The sequence below is a fragment of the Chenopodium quinoa genome, unplaced genomic scaffold (genome assembly GCF_001683475.1).
Source record: "Chenopodium quinoa cultivar QQ74 unplaced genomic scaffold, ASM168347v1, whole genome shotgun sequence".
Taxonomy (NCBI): domain Eukaryota; kingdom Viridiplantae; phylum Streptophyta; class Magnoliopsida; order Caryophyllales; family Amaranthaceae; genus Chenopodium; species Chenopodium quinoa.
This window is the reverse complement of record NW_018745026.1, coordinates 196814-214707: the sequence shown is the minus strand read 5'-3', so window position 1 is coordinate 214707 and position 17894 is coordinate 196814. Positions and strand designations below refer to the sequence as shown.

Genomic DNA, 17894 nt, shown 5'->3' with positions numbered 1-17894 from the left:
AATTCTCTAGTGGAAGAATTGGTATACAATGTTGGATTATTTGAGTTGTAATACATTACCTAGTTAGCTATCCGTGAGTAAAAGTATAGGTTTTTGTCAAAATTTTGTGATATTTATTTGTCCCTTCGATTTGCTTCTAGACAAATGTAAAGGGGGAGGAGGACATGTGACATTTTTTATTTGTGTTTTTAATACTAAGTATAGACTAAGTATAGATAGATAAGGCTTGCTTCTTTTAATTAATAGGGAGAGTGAGGAATGGCTCAAGTGGTTAGAGTTTTCCTTTTGATTTTAAGAGATCATGAGATCGATTCTTACCTTGCCTTTTGTGGCTTTCTTAAAAAAACAAACACAAAGTTTCATATACGGCTAGCCGTACGGTGTGGCCAGCCATATATATATTTTTTTTAAATTTTTCTTCTCTCTCCTGTTTTCAACATTTTCTACAAATTTATTTATCTCCCCTCTGTTCTTCTTCCATCTTCTACAACATTTTCCTTTTTCCTCCAATTTTATTCCTCTCTTATCTTTTTTCTTTAAACTTCATTAATGGTGTCATCTTTTTAGCCCAAATTTCTTCAAACTTCATTAATGGTTTGCTTTTGGAAATTTATGTTCTACGAATTTTATGTTGAATTCAAGCTTATTTGCGAAGATTTTGATTATATATCTTGTAAGTTGTTAAATTTTATTACTTAATTTTTTGTTTAATTGAAGAACGAATATAGTGGTGGTTTCGTGGGTGGGTAGTGGTGGTTTTGTGGATGGGTGGTGGTGGTTTCGTGGTTCTGGTTCTAGATCTGGTTTCGTTGGTGGTTTAGGTTGGTAGTGGTTTGTTGGTGGTGGTTGTTGGTGGTAGTTTTTTGTTGGTGGTGGGTAAGGGGTTACTAGATCCAGTCAGGGGTTACTAGGTCCAGTCAGGGGTTACTAGGTCGGCGGTCAGGGGTTACTAGGTTGGGGGTTACTAGGTCGGTTAGGGGTTACTTGGGGTTATAACTAGGTCAGGGGTTACTAGGTCGGGGGTTACTTGGGGTTACTAGGGGTTACTAGGTCGGGGGTTACTAGGTCAGTCAGGGGTTACTTGGTCAAGGGTTACTAGGTCAGTCAGGGGTTATTTTTGTCTTAGGGTTACTTTATCTGTGAGTTACTTTGTCATTTTTCTGATTTGGTACCCTGCCGCATGGTGCGGCCACAGAAACACACTGAAAAACAAAACAAATTAGAAACAAAATAATATCACCGTTTAATACTAGGGTTGTGGAGTATCTTCAATCATGGAGGAATTTCCCTTCCTTCGGTTTATAAAAAAATGCTAAAAAATATTTTTATAGGGCCCAACTGCCCAACCGGTGATCGGGTGATTTGGCACCATTAAATGTATATATTATATAGGGGAGTACTAAATGCAGGCATAATTTTACCTAAATGCAGAATAAATTATTTTTTTAAAAAAAAATTATATTCCATATCTGCCCTTGTTTTAATTTAATCCCTTACACTTTTTTTAAGGATTAAAATTAAATCCTTAACACTCCTAACTATATAAACATCCCTACCGTTTAATTTACAACCATATTCTAACGTATTCAACCTTTTATCCTATTAAATATTCAATGCTATACAAATTCATGGATAATAATAAAGTGCATTACGACGATTTTTTTGAGATATGAAAATTATGTGCTGTAAATTTTTTTTCTTCGCAAAATCTAAGTTATAGATGAACAATCAAACAAAATAAAATTTCCATCTTAAACGGAACTTTTTATTCATGGGCATGTATCACGGTGCCGGTTGTGTTGCCGGGGCTCAACAGTACCCCCCGGCTATGATTTCCGGGGGTCAACAATACCCCCGACTACGATTTCCGGGGGTCTCCAGCACCCCCTGACTACAATTTCCGAGGGTCTCCAGCACCCCCCCGGCTATGATTTCCGGGGGTCTTTAGTACCCCTTGGAAATCATAGTCGGGGTAAAATGTACCCCTTGGAAATCATAGCCGACTGTGAACGACTTCTTCGTCTCTACGGCTTAGATTGAAAAATTTTGAGGGAAATGATGAAATGAAATGAATAGCAAAAAAAAAAAAATGGCGACTGAAATGGTGAATGAAATGGAAAAAAATAGGGAATGAAATGAATCACAAAAGGGAAAATGTAAAAAATAAAAGTCTGGTGAAATGACAAATCAATTTTTTCATTTTGGAAAAGGGTATTTCAGTCTTTTATTATTTTCTTATCATTAATTAATTTCTACATTTAGGTTATTTTGTTCTGCATTTAGTACTTGCGATTATATAAAAGCATCGTGACCTCATTCATTCGCGTAAAGTCGTAATCATCGTCATTTTCTAATCTAATTTACGTAGTATTAAGAAACAATGTATCTTTATGATCTGATTTATACTTCGTCCTAATTAGAGCCACCTTGTTAGTACAATTTTAAAATTTTGAAGGAGTCCTATACTCTTATGTATCTATTAACACGATATTAAACATCAGAATATCTGATTTTATAAACATTTCAACCAACACCTTATAAAATCTAATTATTATTAATTATAAATTCCACCCAAATCATCCAAGATCATAAAGTATTCGGTTATATTCCATATTTTTGTAAATTCTAAAATTTTAAGATTTTGAGTACTTTCACAGGTTGATTCATGTATTGTATGTTACAAACGTATCATAATAATATACACCATTGTCATCATATCTACATATATTTGATACTAGAATTACAAGCATATACTGGAATTTAACTATAAATACAGGTAACATATATTGAACATAAAATTCAAGTTACAACTTAAAAAGAAAACCAATCATCTTATATGAACTAGTTTTGTTCAATTGAAAATAAAAAATCATCAAACAAAAAAATATTTCAAGTTCTTCGATTGTGGAAAATTTAATGGAGATAGGGTGGTCAGTTTGGATGGTGTTGACTTTTATTTTGGGAGGTTTATTGGCATTTTTTGGGCTCCTAAAAAATGCAAATGAGTGGTTTTATGTGAGGAGTTTAGGCAAAATGAAAGGACAACTTCCTCCTGGTGATATGGGATGGCCTTTCATTGGCAGTCAAATGTCTTTCCTTAAGGCCTTTAAGTCTGATAACCCGGATTCCTTCATCTCCACCCTTGCCGAAAGGTTTCCCTTTGTCACTCTTACTCGATTTTTCTATTGTTTGGTCACTCTTGTTGTTCTGTGCGTATTCCTGTTTCGGATATCCCTTAGTTAACATTTATGTTGTACAGAGATAATTTGAGGGTTAGCTCAAGTGGTTAAAGCTTCCCTCCCGGTTTTAGGTGATTCTTGGATCGATTCTTATCACCCACCCTTGTGGCTCTCTAAACACACACACACAAAAAGAGAGGAAAAACAATATATGTGCTGTACATGTAACTTTTATTATAAGATAAGTGGACTTATTCTAATCTGTCATCGACTATATAATTAACATATTACTTGGATAAAAATTTACAGATTTGGGCATACAGGAATATACAGAGCTGTAATGCTTGGAAAACCCTGTGTCATAGTAACAACGCCTGAATCATGCAAAAAAGTTTTATCAGATGATGCAACTTTTGGGCCTGGTTTCCCTGAATCAATCACCAAACTCATGGGGAAAAAGGCATTTCATGGTATCACACCGGAAGAACACAAGCGACTTCGAAGGCTTACCACGGCTGCCCTTAGTGGCCAAGAGGCATTGTCCATTTACCTCAAGCACATTGAAGAAATCACAATCACTTCACTTGAGGAATGGGCTGGCATGTCAAGACCAATCGAGTTCTTGACTGAGATGAGGAAGATTGCCTTCCAGGTGATCATGTATGTTATGGTGGGTGAGACGAGTACTGATCATTCCATCACGGAGGCCTTGGAAAAGGAGTACACTACTTTGAATCATGGACTGAAGTCTATGGCTATTGACCTACCGGGCTTTGCTTATCACAACGCCCTTAAGGTTATTAAACTCTGGATTTTTCAGTATCCTTGTCGAACTTCACTCTTTTTCGAGTTTTTTTTTTTTAAATCTGTAATTTTTGAATCAGGCCAGGAAGAACTTGCAGAAAATATTTCTGGGGGTCGTAGATACAAGAAGGCCTCAATCCCTCTAGTCATTTCAGAAAGCCACAGCATGAATGCATGATGGGTGATCTATATTCCTCCACAATAGAAGATGCTACTATGCTAGCGATGTAAACACCACTTCATATCAAATATCGATTGTGTCTTGGTTTTTAGTATTCAACTACATGAGTAAGTATAGACCACTACCAGGTATGGATAGTTGGAGTCCATACCACAATAAAAAAATATGTAAAAAAAATTGTAAAATTTAAAAAGCTAAAACAAAATGGAAAAGGAAGAAGGATTAGAGGGTGAAAAAAACAGGAACTCAAAAAACTACCACTCACGAGAAAAAGCTCCGATGGTCGGAAAATCAGTCCCACAAAAACCCCATCAAAGTTGCAGGAATCTTCCCTTCAAGGAGCGGTGCTCGATGTACTGAAGGTGAGAATTTTGTGGCTGATTCAAATTAAAGGAGTTATTCGAAGGTTGGTTGATGAAAGATGATACTCGAAGGTTGACGAAGAATGTTCAAGGTCTATACTTACAATTGCAACCATGAAAAACGGTGGGTTCAATTCCCAGAGATCAAAAGATTTTGGATATGAGGGGGTAGAGGTTGGTTGTCGGTGCTCCATTATTATTGACTTGTATACTGTTATTATTGAATTGTATACTGTTATGGTTAATTTTAATACAGTTGTCATAGAGTTGAATACTGTTATTGTAGAATTGTAAGAGGAGAGAGAATTTTTTTTACACCATAGTACAATATGATGACTTGCCATGGAAATATTGCGCAAAATTACATATTTGCCCCTGGTATGGACCCAATGAGTCCATACCTGGTAGTGGTCTATCACTACTCTCAACTACATAATAAAAATCCTCTTGGAGTTGATGATTCAAGAATGATCTGGTCTCGACTTATACATCCAACTATCCAAATACCCAATTAACCAGACTCATTTGAAAGTGCATCGAAAAAAATGTTTGAAAATTTTACGGAGTAAATTTCAAGCAAATAACTCAAATTCAAGTTGCATGTCAAATAAGTATTAATATAATAACAATTATAAAATACATGATGTCAAAAAAAAAAAAACAATTATAAAATAAAAAATTATGATCATCCTTTTTTACGGTGAGTTATGAGCTAGTGATCGAACCTCTGCAATTATTAAGTGGAAGATACAAAATAAATTGAGCAATGAATTTCCTGATACATGCTATTAAAATTTCCTATACGGCTTTATGCACAAAAGAATGCCTACTATAAACTAACATTACAAGATGGAGAAAATCATCTCCTTTAGCAGTAGAGATCCTCTACTCCATTATGCGCCTCATCTTGAGTCCCTCTGCTTTTTTTTTTTTTTTCAATATTAATGCCCCAAATCATCTACAATAACCTATGCATTAAAATTTTCTGGTTTTAAGTTGGTCATGTGTCAAAACCCGAATGAGGACACAATGAGAAACTATTTGAGACATTCAAAGTTGTGTTGTGAATCCTTCAAACGAAGAAGAAAGTATTTTGAAGAGTCCATCTGGGTTATCAGTATGTACCTATCAAAGTAACAGAAGATTAGCCAACATGAGATTAGAACACAAACAATGAACACACATACTAAATCATAAACAGGATGGTATTATATCAAAGATTAAAAATCTCATAACAAAAGATCAGTGATGCTGGTACAAAACATCGAAAAAGACACTGCAGAGCAAATAAATTGAGAAGAGATCGATCTACAAAGTTAGTCTTGTAGTAATGCTCATGCTATAGATATTGCCTATCATTATAGCTCGAGTAAACTGTTTCACCAAAAAAAAAAAATACTATTCTACAAGCACTTCAGAAAGACTACTACTGCAAGCTCTTCTGAGTAAAATGTACCACAGCTAGCTTTTTCATAGATTCATATGTGCCCAAATAAGGTTATAGTTTTGCAAACAAGCCATGTGTTCATCAAAAACATCATTCATTTTCCAATGAAAATCTTTGTTAAGTAGAGAAACATATGAATTTGAATTCTAATAAAATAAAGGCAATAATTCAAATTTTTACTTTTGTCTAATAATTGTTCAACTTCCCATTGTTATAACCAAACTTTGTGAAATTCCTAGGAATTTCATGAGGAAATAACTTTCCATGAAATTCAACTTCCTACGGGAATTATTTTCTGTGTCAACCAAACGAAGCCTCAATAATAGGATTATCAGCCGTGTAGAAAAATTCATCAAGCAACTAAGGTGCTTCTTTGTTGGCATAAGGAAAAAAAAAAAAACTCTACACCCCTGATTGGAAAAGAAATGAAAATTTTGAACATGTTGAATAAGTTTAAAAATTATGTTCTCTTCAATCAGTAGAGAGTTTCCTCAAAACCCTCTATTTTGATGCCCACCTCACACCTGAGACTTAAAAACACTCCTCGACACTGATAAATTTTTACGAACCTTGGCCACCACCCTTTAAATCATTCTTATCCTAGAATCCCTATCAGCTCCCACCATCCCAACCAACAAGAAAACAACCCCCAACAACCTAATCCCACCACAGCCCTTCCCCACCAGCCCAACTAAAGCCAATAAAATAAAATGGAGCCTTGACAGAAAAGCAGGTAACAACCATTATTTGTGTGACATACAACCTGCTCAAGTGCTCATATTCTTTGCACGTAACCAAGATGGTCAATATTTACATTAAACACTCACCCAGTGTCCTGCATCTTCAAGAACATGCATTTGCACACCACCTCCCTCATCAACAGCTACCTCCTCAGCAGCATGAATTCGTCGAATATCCTCAAGGGCCCATCTATGCAAGCTCCTCTCTGCTTTTAAAAAATTTACATGCACACCTCGAGGAACATCTTCAACAATTTTCCTGTGCAAAGATCATATCAATGAACAAACTAAGTTAAAACAACTGGAATCAAAACTCTCTAGTGTTCATCGTCAGCTAAAATGCAAATGTTTACTGAATAAATTGTACAGGTAGAGCGGAAAAGTTAAACAAGAAAATGATTTTTTTTCAAAAAGTTTCCATTACCACAAGTTTGTTTCTTCAAAAGAGTGATACATGTCAGCAATTCCAAAGATCAAATACCCATGAGAATGATGATCCTGAGTTGGGTGAGCGCCGTAGATTAGTTGCTACCCACTGTACACAAACACAACAATAGCAAAATTGCTCAGTTAGTTGTTTCTACTGAAGCCTGCTGTCTGATAAAAGTGAGTAAACTAACAGATCCCGCTGAAAAAAAGTAAACATCTTCACATTATGGCTGCATAAGCAATGGTCAATGATGCATCTCGCCCCCCCCCCCTCCCTTTTTTTTCACCCACAACTAGAGCATAGAAACAGATTGCATTGCATTCCACTTTACAATTGGCTACTTCAACAAATTATGAATGGGTTATTAGGGAATTCAAAAGGCAGATCTAATACTGAGAGAATATGCATGTGAAAACACAAGAAAAAACAATGTTCACTAGATTAAGCTTCTATTTGTTGTACACACTTACATAGCACATAAGTTTGGAAAGAGAAAATAAAATAGGTGTGGTTCCATTCCTAAATTAGATGTATGATATAGGGACAAGTCAGAAGTCACATTCATTTTAACTTTGCTAAAACAGCCACTGTTCAATTCCTTATTACATTCGAGTTCTTGGTAACACTGGTCCCACAGACGTTGACTTCCCAAACTGACTATTCAATAAAACCTAATATCAACAGTCAACACTTCATCAAAGCCTTTGATCATGGGCTTATTCAAAATTTTAATGGCTTTCATTGATATGTGTCTCCCCCTTATTTAAATTTCTTACAAGTACATTCATTACAGTAAAATTTATAAGGAAATCCTATAAATTTTTACTCGGTTATCAAACTGCTGAAACTTCCCTTTGCAAATTACAATGGACTGAATGATATGTATAACCTTTGTGCCATCAATTCTCATTTTTGGTTGAGTGTAGCGTTTGGAACATGAAAACCTAATGCTAAATAAATCAAATCCTCTCCTAACTTTACGCCAGTATAATTGTTGCTGTGCAGTAAGGAGGTATGGCCTGATGAAACTATCAGATAGCTGTTTATATAGCAAAGCAATAACCATATCATGTCCCATACTATCAACAAAAAAGATCCACATTAGTAAGTAACATTGCAAACTAATGGGTCAAAGGAGGAAATTGAGAACAGGAGATAATAAAGGTTTAGGAAATATTGCCAACAACAAACATAATAAAGAGGCAGAACATACTAAAAGCAAATAACTGTATTATATTGATACAGATAAGAATTAATAATTAAAAAATACCTGTGCTACATCCTTAGAGAACCCTTCATGCACAAGAGCATCCAGAACATATTGCTTTGATGGAATCTTCTTCATCATAACAGTAAGAGTCACATAAGATTACTGCTTAACACAATATTAATATAAATATAAAAGACAATGAGTTTAACAAATATTTGAAGAATGAAGTACACCCATATAACTGATGCAAAAGCATAGAAGAAACTTCACAAGTCAATTGATTTCAAGCCTACTCTAAGCGATAAATTAAATGATAAGTTTGTTTGTGTCCCTTTAATGCATATTTTTGGCTCACTCATCATGGCAGCATATAGTACTTTGCACAGAGCATATGTAGAAGTATGGAATAATCTAAAACATAGATAGGAATAATGCCATGCATTTAATTTTGATTTTATCAAGCAGCAGCAATGTGTATATACTATGTTACTCGGACTCTTTCATTAACCTCACGTGTCCGTGTCGACACGACACATGTCGGACACCGACACCGACACTTGGACACTTCATTTTTAACTAAAAACAAAACTTTTTCCAAGAAAATGGACGAGTCCGTCCAGTCCGATGCTTGGACACCCGTGTCTAATTTGACACTTCATCCGAGTCCAAGTAACATAGTGTATATATAACATCAGTTCAATTCAGCTATATTTGTGCTGAAATAAATGCAGCATTATAATTTGTGTAGCAGCATCATTAAATTGCTTGAGCATGTGAAAATTTATTGCAAGGGTTTAAATCATTTACATGGAAGGATGATACAGCTTTTTCTTTTTCTTTATCTTTTTTTTTTTTTTTTTTTTTTTGGCGACTTAGATACAAAAGTCAGTACCTTAAGAAATACAGGAAATTTCAGCATAATGATGAAGCAGTGTTTTCATCGGGTGTGTGGGAATTGGAGCAGCAAAACAGTGGGAGTTACATAAATAATTAAGGAAGTTATTTCTTTAAGCCTTTACATGGACTAGTTGGCATTTTTATTGCAATATAGCCTATTCTATTTTACAGTTTTTGCAAGGTTAACCAACTTGGATTTATACTCCCGCAATTGCAATCTAATCTACACACTTTATAATTTTGCACTATCCACTTACTCCACTTTGAAAGGCATTGGCTCATTGCCCATAATGGTGATTAATAAAAAAAAATTCAAATTGAAATCTTTTTAGAATTTTCACAATGTATATTTTCAAAATATTAGCTTTAATGTAAATTTTCATTATTGCTAATTAAAGAATGCATCAACAAGCCTGAGTAGATCAAATAGTATTTACAAGGATGAAGGCCCAGTTCTTTTGGACTGGATGTAGCTAAATTGAACAAAAACTACAGTAGCAGAACTGAACCTAACTTAATGGAACTTAATGGAGCGATATTGAACTGAAAATAGTTAAGATAATGAATTAAATGGAGCAGAGCTGTGCAGAACTTAAATTCTAAAAAAGTAAGTCCAAAAGAACATGGCTAAGACTACTATATTATTTAGGATTGCCTTCAAGTCACGAGTAGAGGTAAAGATGGGCATCGTGTCGTGTCGTGCCTTCGCGGGCCGTGCTTTGCCGTGCCGGGGTGGGGCTCGTGCCGTGCCATGCCGTGCCGGCTTGGTGGCGGGCCGTGTCATGCCATGCCAAGTTTTGGCACACCCTAGCCCATGGCACGGCACGGCCCACGTGCTTGGCGGGCTGTGCCGTGCCGTGCCGCGGGCCACCACGGTTTTTTAATTTTTTTTTTATTTTTAAAAATATATATATTATACAAAATCGATATATATATTACAAACTTAACGTACCGGCGGGCCGACGATCGTGCCCGTGCCGTGCCGTGCCAAATTTCAAGATTTGTGTTCACGGCACGGCCCACGGCCCACAAGTGGGCCGCCGTGCCGGTGGCCGTGCCGGAATCGTGCCGGGCTCGTGCCGCCCGCGTGCCGGCACGGCCCATGCCCACCTTTAAGTAGAGGGCTATAAAATCCATACTAAGCTAAAACATAAAATTTATTCAAGGCTAGATTTGCATAAGCGCATATAAACCCTTGTTTTTAAAAACTGAAACTAAATTCAGGTCCCTTAAATCAAGTGAAAACATAAGTGAAGCCTACAAAAACATATGACCCTGGTGATTGAAGCTTCCTAATCAAACTTAATCCCATAGAGAGAGAACATGATTTTTCAGCCTCTCACCAGATCCCATTCTGCATAGAATGAGCAAAGCAAGGGTAAATATGATGTATCCTTTAGGTAGGTCTGAAAAGTTAGTTTATTCTGCAATAGAATATCCTGCATCGTATAATATGCCCACAAAATTTAATTTATTATTTTATTACTATTCATTATTTCATTATAATTAATTTTAACTGTTGCAAGTACCCCTTGAGGGAATGGGGAATCTCCACTTCTAAAGTGTCTCTAATGGAGTTTGATCCCACATACAAACTTTTATCACTAGACCAAGCCTACTTGGAAAGTGTATACAAATACATAATATACTGTCATACGAAGTATAACATACCAAGCTTGGCTTGGTCTAGTGGTAAGGCATGCATCTCATAGATCCTAGGATCAAGTCCCACTAGAGGCACTTTGGGGGTGGGAACCCTTGCCCTCTCCACCATCAAGGTGCCTAGGGCTATTGTGAATGCCCTAAGGCCCCAAACCCAAGGCCATACTTGTACCTGACCCAAAAAATGATATTGTAAATTTTTACACACTTGTCATATTAAAACACTAGAGCAACACTGCTATTAAGTTTTGATTGCCAATACAAAAACTAACAATTGAATTTGTATATGGCAATACAACCAAGTCTTTTTTTTTTTTTTTTTTTTTTTTTGGGGGGGGGGGGGGGTGTTGTTCCCCTCTACTGTTTTTTTTAAGAAATTCACTCCAAAACCACATAATGGCCATATCTCAATTATGGACCATAATGTATCTCAATTAAGGACTATGTATCCAGTCCCTATCTCTCCTACTCACCATACCCCCTATTAATAGTGTGATTCAATTCTGTCAATTTTGTTGACTTCAAAGAGATAATAGACATAACTCGTTAGTTTCATAAAGTATCATTTTTGTTCTGCCAAATGATGCATACAGTAGCCATCAGTGCAACCAGTGGTCACCTTTCTTTTGAATGCAGACCCCTTATAAAATCTCCTTATCAAGCAAACTATAACCTTGATTTTCAATTTTTCTAAAATAAAGTGAGTTTTAAGTTTCCCAAACTGACCCTTATTTTGAATGAGTGATGAGGAGAGTATGAAAATATTACAACTATAAACACAGTGTTTACAAGATACAAGTCATCTCATTAAGACAACAATATCTGGATACATGAGAGAAAATTAAAGAATCTCAAAGGTCATAGATTTGCAATGAAATTTTGTCAAAAACCACCTTATAAATCCTTGTTTTTGTGAAAACCCACCTTTACCAAAAAAAATGTTGTAAAAAACTACCCTATTAAAACTTTTTGTTGTAATTCACCACCTTCGGTAGGAAAATGAGCTTTGAATTCTAATGATTAAATCGTCATTTGTTTCGTTGTTGGTGGCAAATTACAACAAAATTTTTAAATAGGTGGTTTTTTACAACATTTTTTTTAAAGGTGGTTTTTCACAAAAACAAGGATTTAAAAGATGGGTTCTCACAAATGAAGATATTAATGAACAATTGAACATCAAATTTCATCTCAATGACTGTCTCTAAACACATAAACTTGACCATGAACTCCAAATAATTCCCAGTTTCTCCCAAAAAAGGTAATTAAAAAACAAAAAAGGACCAAGTTAGAGAACAGGAAGGAGAAAGAAAGGAAAAACGGCTTCTATTTTCTACTATCAATAAAATTTGGTAAACTTCCATTAACAAGACTAGGGAGTTTCAACCTTTCTTTCAATGGATCCAATTTACATTAGTTAAACTACCAAAGTAAACACATACTCCTTCCACCCAAATTCATCTAAATGCTTCTCATATTTGGGGTCCCTAAAATCCTCTTCGGACTTCTTTATTTACAGTTATCGGTAATTTTTTTTTTTTCACTCTTTTCAAACTCTCACTCGCCCTCTTCTTCCCCCATCCACTTTCAACTCATTATAGTACAAAGGTAATATTTTCCTTTCCATGCCAATCCCAATTGTAGAAAAGATAAGAACGGAGAAATTATCTGCCTCACTGCCAGCACACTGACACACATGGACTGTAGCACAGAATAAAAAAGGAGAAGCATTTCACATCAAGCAACATCAACAAACCTTTTCAGGCATTTTCCGGAGAAAAGAGATAAGTTCTGCTGGATGATCCTCCCCGTGGCCTCCAGGTTTTACTTTTCCTGGAGTAGCGTCCAGAACCCAAACCTATGAGAGTAAAAGGGAGGATGAACATATTATTAAGAAAGTTTAATATAGAGTAAAAAGTGTAAATATACATGTTCTCCTGAAGTTACAGAGTTGCTGACTACAGATTCGATACACTTGAATCCACATTGTCAAATACAAAAACCTTTAGCCTAATAATATCCACTGTCTACAGAAATTTAGAAAGACAAAAGGGAGAAGGTAGAATCAACAGCCAAGGGAGACATACATGACATTCTCTTAATAAAAAATTTAATCAACAAAAGCAGAAAGAATTGGAACACAGAACATCCAAATGTTACGTCCTTACCCTCACAGGTCGTGCAAGAGGTTTTGCAGCTTGCTCCACCATGCTCAAGACAACTGCAGTGTTTTCCCATAAATATTGATCAAGTAAACAAATGACAATTATTATGATATAAACATCAAGGATATTTAACGCAGTCCAATAAACTACACACCTTTTCCTCCGAAGCTATGACCAACTAAAACTCGAGGTATAATTTGAAGCTGAGCAACCTATAAAGGACAAAAAAGTAGGATTTTAATTAGAATGCTGATCATAACAAGGAAATGAAGAAAAGTTGAGAACAAAGAGGTAGCATGCATTCTTATTACAGTTGACATGACAACCCGATTGATAAGTGAGAAGGCAAGCAAAGCCATCAAACTATTATATTGCCAAAAAGCACTTCAACTGAATAAAAGAAAAGTGACATTTAATTGTAACTTCAATGGTCCATGAAGCATAAAATCACTATCCATCTAACTACCTTAGCCTGAGAAGTTTAACACAAAAAGACAATATGTATGCCCAAAAACAACAGAAAAAAATCTCATGTTAAATTCAAATTCCATGCTATCCAATTAGCAAGGAAAATGCAGATATAAATTTCAAAAGCATAGTCAAGTTGCTAATTCACTGATTTAGACACTGAATGGTAATTGCAAATACACAAACCCACCAAATTCAAGACATCACGACCAGCAGCAGCAACGGTATTGGGCAGTCCTTTCGTAATTGATGCCGAATCACCATGGCATCTCAAATCTACAAGTAGAAACTGTACCAAAAAAGAGAAGTGATCATTCTTCTAAGCTATGGACTAGAATCTAGAAATACAAACCAAAAGATATGACATGCAACCCTTTTAGTATTGTTTACTGCAAAAATAGTTTGGTCAACTTAACCAAAAGCACTAAGAAAATTTAAGCATCTCCAATATCAGAGATACAAATAGCCTTACCCTCCTCACTATACACAATAATTGTTAGATGGACTATGTCATGTAAGCTTTATTTAACACAAATCTCCCTATCAGAAAATCGCTTCCAGCTACAGCATAAAGCTTTATAAAGGAGAGGAGTGGCAAATATACATTGATACCTGTTTTTTTATCCTTTTCCAACCCCCACCCTCCTCACTATACAAAATAATCATGTTTTGAGACCACAAAGAGCTGGAATGCTACATATATGTTATAGTAAATTTAACATAGTAAACTAATGTGGAGGTTACCTGCCACATTGGAAAACTTTTAGCCAACCTGCGAGCAAAGGAACCTAACATAAAAAAGAACGTGAAAAATCAATGTTAAATTTTCACAAACTAGATCAACATATACACACCTCCCATCAAAAGTAATCCAAAATTTTCACTACTGCATTTCCCAATTTTTGCAAGCAATAACCAGTAAAGCTAAAGCAAGATATAGATAAGTTACTTGACTTCATTGAAAGTGCATATCCAAATTTCATAAAAGAAAATCAACAATAGCTTGTATCAGTTGTATGTATCTCCCACCTTCACTACAAAACTAGGATACATACCCCAATTCTTCCGACAGCCAAGAATGCCATGGATAAGAACTGCAGTTGGTGGTTCAGGTACTGACTTGTCCATAAGAGAGCTCCATTTGACCTGAGACATAGAAATGTCAACGTAATTCAGCAATAAGCTTGGAGCAAGAAAGAAAAAAAGAGAGTAGAGATTTTGTGTTAAAAAAGAATACAGCATGTACTTTATTAGCTCCAACGAGCCCTCTAACAGATGCATAAACAATGTAAATATTACAGGTGAAAAAAATACACATTATCACAGAGAATCATCATAGTTTCAAGCCCCAGACACATTCTGAAATTATGAATACAATAAATCAAAAATTGGCAAGCAACACCTTTGCTAATAGGTAAATCTCAACACAATAAGTTCAATGATTGATATGCCAATCTACTCCTGAAGATTCCACGAAACAAGTAAAGAGATGTGACAACAGATCTAACTTGATCCACAAAACTAGATATTATAGTTGTTACATTCAAAGCAGCCAAATTTATAGCAGTCTACCATTCTTACTTTTCTATATCTTATCTAGCTAAAGCACATTTTCTATCTCTACAATTTTGTATTAGAGGGACTGAGGGAGGCAATCCAAGGAAAAAGACACTACAATAATAAATATTGGCAAACCCTTTAACAGATTCAAGCATAATAAGCTCTAGTGGACAACCATTACCATAAATCACAATTTACAGTGGCTCTTTTGATAAAACCCTTGTGGTCAACTAGTCTAGAATGCCAACTAGTTCTACAATCACATGTATATCTAGATTCCAACATAGCAAAGAATTTAGGACCTCATGCTTAAAATTATAGTAAGGAAAAACCATATTCTAAACAACAAAAATAATTAAAGAAAATAGAGATAACTGGTCACTTACAAGAGCTCCCTGCACTAGATCATATGCCTGCAAATACAAGTCACTTATTTTGGTCAATAGAAGTAGCATATATGTATATGATAAAAAGTACTGGTAAATTTCACACATACAACAAAAATGTAGACGTAATACCAATGTTCCAAATTGCTTGCCCACATACACATTACGCGTGAGCCTCTCATCCACCAATGCCATATTAAGAGTCAAACCATTACTAACACTTGTCGAAGAGCATGACATGCGAAGTGCTGTACTCTACAACAAAAGAAAAAATAAAATAAATAAATAGATAAAGAGATCAAAACTAACTCTTATAACCTCACACCCTCCACAAAAAAAAAGGGGGGGGGGTGTTAATCGGTTAATCATACCTAACATGAAACAGGGGCTCATAGGATTGATCTGTAGCAATAAATTGTAGTACTTGTTCAATTATTGTGTTGAGTATATTCGAAATAGATCTTATATAGGTTATATTATTTATTAGTTTCTTATGACAAAACCATCAATGCTAATAATCTCAACTTTTACAAAACTAATGATTGCCCCCATCTTTGTTATTTGGCAAGTAAGGTGAATGGACCAACTAGTCCTGTACTCCCAATAAGACTTTAGGAGTCAAGCCTTCAAACCCCTTGGAAATTGAAGGAAAGAAAATAGTCTTAAATTTTAAGGATTTGTTTTCGGAGAGTACATTGAGTTTATGAGTTTTCATAAAAATCTGTGTGAACTTATGAGACGCATGTTCATGATGAGACTAAGAGAGAATTCTTATTCGCCTCAAATTGGTAATGCAAGCAATTGGTTTTCCTAATTATAAATGATCCCATGATAGGAGAGGCCAATTCATATCAAATTTCCACCCCACAAGTGTTGCTTCTAGTGGAGTTTCATCATATAAGTATATAACCCCAAATTTTGAGAGACCACCACTCGACTAAGTATTACTTGGTCATTTGTTTCAATCTTGTGTAAGGCTATGATTAAATTAAAAAAATTTCAAAAATAATACAAGTTTGGGTCATATAATTCAATAGATATGAACTAAAGTTACCTTAATTCAATAGATAATCCATAGATATACTTAAAGAAAACCCATATAATCATTAAAAAAACACAAACCAATGCTTTGTGCTTTTCAAAACTCCCTTATTAAGTTATGCAACCTAAAATCTTTAATCCGCGTCGCATCTCATTTTTTTGGACTAAACTTTACAGTACAACCAATGAGCCAAACAATCACTTTTAATCCATGTCGTATCCATCTTTTTTGTCTAAGCTCTAAACTACAACCAATGAGCCAAATAGTCCCTTTCATAGTCTGATCACATCACTCACAAATCAAGTTAAATTTCGATATAATTATATTTTATCAATGACAATCAAACTAATTCAGCAAAAAATGAAAAAAAATCATTATATTCAGCAGTATAAGCATTAAAAACATAGACGACAACCAATACTACAAACCGTATTCCACAAATTAAATACTCCGTACAAAAATACTTCCAAAATAAAGTATTAAATAAACATTAATAACACCGATCAACACGTGAACTCATCACGAACACCTCCAAAACTAGTGAGCATCACTCAATAAAATATACAATATAATTCAAATTAAATACACTCCAAATTGAAAAAGTGAAATTAAGCAAAACATAAAAACAGTCTAATTACTATTTAATTAACTAATAACACGATAAAATGAAAAAACTCGCACCTTAACAGATTTGAAAGGGAGATTAGTGCCGAACCAATCGGACCTAAGCGTTGATCGTCTCTCCTCGGAAATCGCCGGCGTCGAAGCGTATAGTAAAACAGCAGAAGAGGTTGAAATTGACGACATTCTTACGACGATGATGAAACTGGCGAGAGGAAATGGAGGAGAGAGAAAGAGGAAAGTAGAGAGAGAAATCGGCGGTAGGCGGAGATGCCGAAGCGCGCTCTTTTTTCTCTCTCGCTTTCTTTCTTTTTCAGTGTCTCACTGTTACTTTGTGTAGCGCTTCGTCGTATTTGACGCGGTTGATGATTTCTAGTTTTGTTGCTTTCGTGATTTGGACTAACTCATGAGTTATGACTTATGACACTTGTTCAAAAAAGTAGTTAAGAGTTAGGGCCTGTTCCGATTGACTGAACTGAACTGAGCTGAACTGAACTTATTAATTAGTGATTTTTAACTACGGATTAGTGATCTTTGATTATTTATTGATTATTTATTACTATACATATGTGTATATACAAATGTACATATTATTATTATTATTATTATTATTATTATTATTATTATTAATTATTGATGATTATTATTATTATTTATTGATTATTATTATTATTATTATTATTGTTATTATTATTATTATTATTATTATTATTATTATTATTATTTATTGACGATTATTAGAT

At 35.0% G+C, this 17894-nt stretch overlaps 2 protein-coding genes across 2 annotated transcripts; one reads left to right on the top strand and one right to left on the bottom strand.

The window, feature by feature from the left end:
* Positions 1-3033: 3033 nt before the first annotated feature.
* LOC110709044 (ent-kaurenoic acid oxidase 2-like) lies at positions 3034-4161 on the top strand. Its single transcript, XM_021887255.1, has 3 exons — positions 3034-3152; positions 3489-3975; positions 4069-4161. The coding sequence occupies exons 1-3, from the start codon at positions 3034-3036 to the stop codon at positions 4159-4161; spliced, it is 699 nt and encodes a 232-aa protein (XP_021742947.1).
* A 946-nt stretch (positions 4162-5107) lies between these two features.
* LOC110709058 (protein ABHD11-like) lies at positions 5108-17533 on the bottom strand. The gene is given in 14 exon segments (XM_021887268.1): positions 5108-5651; positions 6801-6972; positions 7138-7182; positions 7184-7248; positions 8414-8479; positions 12666-12767; positions 13078-13130; positions 13229-13286; positions 13733-13831; positions 14287-14330; positions 14598-14688; positions 15489-15515; positions 15621-15743; positions 17212-17533. Coding segments are annotated over 14 exon segments (1146 nt in total). The 5' UTR covers positions 17338-17533; the 3' UTR covers positions 5108-5576.
* Positions 17534-17894: the final 361 nt, after the last annotated feature.

What these genes read in the sequence shown, in the direction of transcription:
- LOC110709044 (XM_021887255.1), top strand. Translation starts at nt 3,034, where the DNA reads ATGAAAGGACAACTTCCTCCTGGTGATATGGGATGGCCTTTCATTGGC. An exon ending in ATCTCCACCCTTGCCGAAAG is followed by an intron (nt 3,153 to 3,488) that starts GTTTCCCTTTGT and finishes AAAAATTTACAG; the next exon opens with ATTTGGGCATACAGGAATAT. An exon ending in CTTATCACAACGCCCTTAAG is followed by an intron (nt 3,976 to 4,068) that starts GTTATTAAACTC and finishes GAATCAGGCCAG; the next exon opens with GAAGAACTTGCAGAAAATAT.